Source organism: Sardina pilchardus, chromosome 9, assembly GCF_963854185.1.
Source record: "Sardina pilchardus chromosome 9, fSarPil1.1, whole genome shotgun sequence".
In the NCBI taxonomy this organism is placed as follows: Eukaryota; Metazoa; Chordata; class Actinopteri; order Clupeiformes; family Clupeidae; genus Sardina; species Sardina pilchardus.
The window spans coordinates 260001-267500 of NC_085002.1; the positions used below are offsets into that span (position 1 = coordinate 260001).

The 7500-nt window shown below is 43.0% G+C and overlaps 1 protein-coding gene across 1 annotated transcript in view; it reads left to right on the plus strand.

The window, feature by feature from the left end:
• Positions 1–7500, plus strand: part of si:dkey-183j2.10 (glutamate receptor U1) — a 17444-nt gene that overhangs the window by 7370 nt on the left and 2574 nt on the right. Inside the window, exons 6-8 of the mRNA XM_062544959.1 lie at positions 4322–4419; positions 4663–4880; positions 6011–6230. Coding sequence (XP_062400943.1) covers positions 4322–4419; positions 4663–4880; positions 6011–6230 — 536 coding nt within the window. The remainder of the gene's footprint in view (positions 1–4321; positions 4420–4662; positions 4881–6010; positions 6231–7500) is intronic.

The following is a 7500-nucleotide window of genomic DNA, read 5'->3' on the forward strand; positions in this document are numbered from 1 at the left end:
ATTTGTCTTTCAGACAGCTTATAACAACATATTCGGAAATATATTTGAAATATATTGTGATATAAATTCACTTATATTTGACATATATTTGCGATTTTTAACAGGTGAAATATATGTTTAATTGCATACCGCTGTACCCATACACAAAATAAATATATTGGGCATATATTGTCAAGATTGTATGTTAATATATGTCAGAATATATTTTTAAATATATTTCTAAATACATTTATAATATAAGTTACATTTTTGAAATACATTTTTGAAATATATTTTTGAAATACATTTTGAAATATATTTCTACATACATGTAAATATAGGGTGAAAATGTATTAAAATAAAGGGTGACATACAGTATATTTTAAAATACATTTAAATATAGGGTGAAAATACATTTGAATATAGGGTGAAATATATTTCTAAATACATTTAAATATAGGGTGAAATATATTAGCCTGAATGCCAGACCGAAGTTTATCCCCCACCTACAGTACATCCTTTTTCTGCAGGGAACTTCGGTCTGGCACTTCTCCGTTCGGCTGCTACTATTCGAAATAGAGGTCTGTTCGGACCAATCAAATTGTCAGGGCGGGCTTTACGTGATGATTGACAGATGATCAGCAGTGACGTTCACGGCTGCATGCGTCCTCGTTTGACGATTTGGGTGTGAGACCGTGTTGGCTTAGGTTGATTTTGATTGCAATAGAAACGCTATGGCTATGAATGCATATTTTTTTCATGCAGTTTGGCCTAGCTATGGAAACTGAGGTTTTATCACGGATTCACACAACTATTTCTGAACACTTGGACCAACGTGGATATGTGGGAAAACTTCAGTTTCACTTTCACCAAGTTAAAACAGCATGTTTGCGTGATGTTGTTCCCGTTTGTTTGAAATGTGTTTGCTCGTTGGGTTAACGACACACTTCCCCAGCTGTTCATTGCATATTTGTACAGTTGAAGGAATTATTTTTAAAAACGAAGGACGGGAAATGTTTTCCATATAGCCTACCCTGCTACATATTTCGTTGTCTTACATTTCGCTATCAGGTGTACAAGATAGATACTGACAGCGCAATAACTTGTTCTGTTTGGTTTGGTCTATCCAATGAGTGCAGAGCAGGTCTCTGCATGAATTAGTGAGATGTAGCACACATTAACCCACAGCAGTGAGTTACCTTGCCTGGGGTTACAAGTCTGAATCCCTAACCAGTAGGCCACAGCAGTCTTACTGAATGTGTTGTGATGTGTGTACTGTATTGGGCCAGGCATACTGTCATCATTTACTGTATTGGGACTCTTTGTCTTCCTCTTCCTCCCCTACCTGCCCCCCTCCTCTTCCTTGTATACCACCTCTAACACACACTTGCCCCATGCGTCTCTGGTTTATGTTCATTGAAACTCCTGTTTACTGTAAATTCTGTACTGACTTATATTGGTTGTCACATCATTAGACACAAGTGTTATACATTTTGAGTGGTAGTGTTCAAATGGGGACAACTGTGCTCTAATTGTGTTCACTTTCTGAGTTGTTTGGTTATCAATAATTAAGAAGTGCATTATAATGAACATGTGTTTAGAGTTTTGCAAAACAGGTTAATGAGTTTTGTAAAATGTACCTACTTAGGTGAAAGCAGTCTATGGTTTTACAAGAACGGAGATTAATTCAATAAATGTACTCAGGCATTTGAGAATTTGATTCAGAGAATGAGGTTGTAATATAAAAAAAATATATAAAATATATTGTAACATACAGTATATTTTGAAATATATATATTTACAATGTAGGGTGAAATATGTTTTAAAATATATGCAAACATACGGCATATTTAAAAAAAAAAAAACGGCCAAGTATAGTTGTGTATACAAGGAATGTGGTTGAGGGTTGGGTTGAGGTCAGGACTCAGGTCAGGCAAGTCCCACATGTATTTGTGAGATGTGTTTTTTACCTTGAAATACAACACCTTATCCTGTTTATTAATGAATGATGCAAAATAGATTGCTGTCAGAGAACATATACACTATATTGCCAAAAGTATTTGGTCACCTGCCTTGACTCATATATGAATTTAAGTGACATCCCATTCTTAATCTATAGGGTTTAATATGATGTCGGTTCCACAAATATACAAGAGAAAAAAGAACAACAATATAGGAACTTAAGTAAGTCAGTTTCCATACATACAGTAGGTGTCACAAAAATCACAGATTTTTAAGTTAGATTAGCAGAACTACTAGGCATTGTCTGTATGTTGCTGCTCATTGACATATACTTGACATATATTTGACAAATATATGTCAAATATAAGTTCTATATCACAACACCTTCAGCAAGACTGCTGTGGCCTACTGGTTAGGGATTCAGACTTGTAACCAAAAGGTTGCCGGTTCAATCCCTGATCAAGCAAGGTAGCTCACTCTGTGGGTTAATGTGTGCTACTGTGTGCTACATCTCATTAATTCATGCAGAGAGAGATATTTTTAAACACATTTCAACATATATTGTAATATATTTGGAAACATATTTCGCCATATATTTCAGCATATATTTAAATGTATTTCAAAACATATTTCAGACATATATTAAATGTATTTTCACCCTATATTTAAATGTATTTCAAAATATATTTCAGAAATATATTAAATGTATTTCAAAATATATTTCAGAAATGTATTTACATGTATTTTCACTCTATATATTCAAATGTATTTCAAAATATATTTCAGAAATGTATTTACATGTATTTCACCCTATATTTAAATGTATTTCAAAATATATTTCAGAAATATATAAAATGTATTTCAAAATATATTTCAGAAATATATAAAATATATTTTCAACCATATTTAAATGTATTTCAAAATATATTTCAGAAATATAACCAATGCATTTCAAAATATATTTCAGAAATATATCAAATGTATTTCAAAATATATTTCAGAAATATATAAAATGTATTTTCACCCTATGTTTAAATGTATTTCAAAATATATTTCAGAAATATATGAAATGTATTTCAAAATACATTTCAGAAATATATTTCAAAATATATTCTGACATATATTAACATACAATCTTGAAAATATATGGCCAATATATTTCTTTTGTGTATGGGCTGCGTGCTGTGCAGGTGAGAGAGCCACAGCGTCACACACACACACACACACACACACACACACACACACACACACACACACGTATGGCGTAGCCGGCTGCTTCTGCGTGCTGTGCAGGTGAGAGCAACACACACACAGGGTTCTAACACACAGACAGGGTTTTAACACACACACACAGGGTTCTAACACACACACAGGGTTTTAACACACACACACAGGGTTCTAACACACACACAGGGTTTTAACACACACACAGGGTTCTAACACACACACAGGGTTCTAACACACACACAGGGTTTTAACACACACACAGGGTTCTAACACACACACAGGGTTCTAACACACAGACAGGGTTTTAACACCGACACAGGGTTTTAACACACACACACAGGGTTCTAACACACACACAGGGTTTTAACACATACACAGGGTTTTAACACAGACACAGGGTTCTAACACACAGACACAGGGTTCTAACACACACACACAGGTTTCTAACACACAGACACAGGGTTCTAACACATAGGCACAGGGTTCTACCATAGACACAGGGTTTTTAACACAGGGTTTTAACACAGACACAGGGTTTTAACACTACTGCTCTTCATTATCTTTCTGCTTGTTGACATTATGCATTGTATTATTTCATGATCGCTAAACGTTGGATTCCTTTTAATGTTGTCATCAGTTAACTTCATTCAACTGCGCTTCTGATCGAAGTGTCGTTCAGTTGTTACCCTTCGCTAATTGCGTTAGGGGGCGGAGAACGACGCAGATTGCCCAACGAATTTCAGGATTGGTAAATAGGACGTATTGAAACTGAAGTATCATAGCATGTGCTTTCTGCGTGTTGGCCTTGGCACAAACAACGTTACGATCGCTAATCTACGTACATCTGGTCCACAGGGTTTTAACACACACACAGGGTTCTACCACATAGACACAGGGTTCTACCACACACACAGGGTTGTACCACATAGACACAGGGTTCTAACACACACACAGGGTTCTAACACACACACAGGGTTGTACCACAGCAGGCGTCTAACAGAAGGGTCAGTGTATCATGGTCCATGTGAGTGCTCAGTGTACTGTGGTTTTGTTCATGGTGTCTTGTCCTCTGTCCTGATAGGCTTTTGTGTGTGTGTGTGTGTGTGTGTGTGTGTGTGTGTGTGTGTGTGTGTGTGTGTGTGTGTCCTGATAGGCTGAGCCCACACGAGTGGAGCCAACCAGAGTCAGAGGAGAATCACTTCACACTGCTGCACAGCCTGTGGTACGCCGCGGGAGCACTCAGTCTGCAAGGTGCACACACACACACACACACACACACACACACACACACACACACACACACACACACACACACACACACAAACACCAACACACTACTTCATGGCAGTTCACACACACACACACACACACACACACACACACACACACACACACACACACACACACACACACACACTCACACACACACTCACACACACACACACACACACACACACACACTCACACACACACTCATGGTGTCCTGTGCTGCAGGTGCGGGGCCACACCCCCGGGCGGTGTCTGCGCGGGTGCTGAGCGCCACCTGGTGGCTGTTTGCGCTGGTGCTGCTCTCCTGCTACTTCTCCAACCTCAGCTCGTCCCAGCCGCCCGACGCCGCCCACCTCAGGATCAAGGGCTTCGAGGACCTGGCCAATCAGGAGGTGATCGAGTACGGCACGCTGTCCGGCTCCTCCACACTCGCCTTCTTCAAGGTCAGCCACACCCCCTTCCCAAATATCCTATAGATAATTTTTATACCACTGCTTGGTCAAATTTCCTATTGTGATGCGCTATTTGGAACGTGCATTATTTTTATTTATTCCACTGCTCGGTTGAGTTCCCCATTGTCCTGCGTTCTATAAGGGTGTGCATTAACTTTAGATATACGCACGGCTATGAAGTAGTTCCATTGTTTTTGACCGTATCACACTTGAATATTAATTCGCCAAACTCGTTGTGAAGTTTAAATGCACTGTCACGTTACATACAAGCTGTAAAATACAGACGTTCAGATCATAGTAACGTTTAGCATATGACAGAGGTGTCATTTAGCTAGTTAGGTGGCAGTAGGCTAAGAAAAATAGCAATCTTTCAAAGTTAACGTTCATCAGAATCCTGGGATGTGCCAGCTTGACAACGGGAGATTAGAACTAACGACTGGCTTTTGGCCATAGCAACCATCCATTTAGAACTAGTAACCGCAGTTTGAGAAATTAGTTGAAATGTGTCTGGGAAAAGTAATTCTACAAACAATACCGTTCTAGCGATTAAAACAATTACATTAGCACCGGAAACGAACACAACGCAAGTGGCAACAGTGGAATAAGCGGGATGCACTTTGCACTTGCACTTTTCTAGACGGAACGTCCCTCCGCTTCGCGTCGGGCCGTATCACCGTCTAGAACGTGCATTAACTTTGAATAACCGCACGGCGTGTCGTCCATTATCCCGTACATATACCGCACGGCTATGAAGTAGTTCCCTTCTTTTGGGCTTATTACACTTGAATATTAATTCGCCAATGTGAATGTAACAGTAAAAACAGCAACGTTGTATCCAAGACAGCGGCAATATAAACGAAAATGATAGTAGCAGTGGTATAAGCGGGATAATCAACTCCGCGCCCTGTGCGTTTATAGGAAAATAATGCACTTATCGAAGTGTCCGCCTGCGGCGTCGGGTCCTTATTACCACTTCGAACGTGCATTATTTTCCTATAAACGCACGGCGCGTCGTTGATTATCCCTTACGTATGAGTGGTAGTGTAGTGGTTAAGGAGTGTGTGTGTGTGTGTGTGTGTGTGTGTGTGTGTGTGTGTGTGTGTGTGTGTGTGTGTGTGCAGAACTCCAACAACCCTGCGTACCGGCGGATCTACGAGCACATGGAGCGGCGGAAGAGCCTGGTGTCCTCCATGGACGAGGGGGTGCAGCGCGCCAAGGAGGGAAACTTCGCCTTCATCGGGGAGTCCGTCTCGCTGGACCTGGCCGTCGCACGCTACTGCGAACTCGTCCGCGCGCACGAGGTCATCGGGATGAGGGGCTACAGCATCGTCACGCCGCTAGGTAACCACGGTTACCACAGGGGGAGGAGGGGCTACAGCATCGTCACGCCGCTAGGTAACCACGGTTACCACAGGGGGAGGAGGGGGGGGGGGCAGTGGGGTACCCCACCATCATCATCTCACTGCCAGGTAACGGAGGAGAGGAGAGAGATGGAGGAGATGACACGAGTGTGTGTGTGTGTGTGTGTGTGTGTGTGTGTGTGTGTGTGTGTGTGTGTGTGTGTGTGTGTGTGTGCAGGCTCTCCCATGCTGAAGAACTTGAGTATCGCGGTGCTGCAGCTGAGTGAGGCAGGTGAACTGGCGTACCTGACACGAGTGTGTGTGTGTGTGTGTGTGTGTGTGTGTGTGTGTGCAGGCTCCCCCATGCTGAAGAACTTGAGTATCGCGGTGCTGCAGCTGAGTGAGGCGGGTGAACTGGCGTACCTGACATGTGTGTGTGTGTGTGTGTGTGTGTGTGTGTGTGTGTGTGTGTGTGTGTGTGTGTGTGTGTGTGTGTGTGTGTGTGTGTGTGTGTGTGTGTGTGTGTGTGTGTGTGTGTGTGTGTGTGTGCAGGCTCCCCCATGCTGAAGAACTTGAGCATCGCGGTGCTGCAGCTGAGTGAGGCGGGTGAACTGGCGTACCTGACACGTGTGTGTGTGTGTGTGTGTGTGTGTGTGTGTGTGTGTGTGTGCAGGCTCCCCCATGCTGAAGAACTTGAGTATCGCGGTGCTGCAGCTGAGTGAGGCGGGTGAACTGGCGTACCTGACACGTGTGTGTGTGTGTGTGTGTGTGTGTGTGTGTGTGTGTGTGTGCAGGCTCCCCCATGCTGAAGAACTTGAGTATCGCGGTGCTGCAGCTGAGTGAGGCGGGTGAGCTGGCGTACCTGACACGAGTGTGTGTGTGTGTGTGTGTGTGTGTGTGTGTGTGTGTGTGTGTGTGCAGGCTCCCCCATGCTGAAGAACTTGAGTATCGCGGTGCTGCAGCTGAGTGAGGCGGGTGAACTGGCGTACCTGACATGTGTGTGTGTGTGTGTGTGTGTGTGTGTGTGTGTGTGTGTGTGTGTGTGCAGGCTCCCCCATGCTGAAGAACTTGAGTATCGCGGTGCTGCAGCTGAGTGAGGCGGGTGAGCTGGCGTACCTGACATGTGTGTGTGTGTGTGTGTGTGTGTGTGTGTGTGTGTGTGTGTGTGTGCAGGCTCCCCCATGCTGAAGAACTTGAGTATCGCGGTGCTGCAGCTGAGTGAGGCAGGTGAGCTGGCGTACCTGACACGTGTGTGTGTGTGTGTGTGTGTG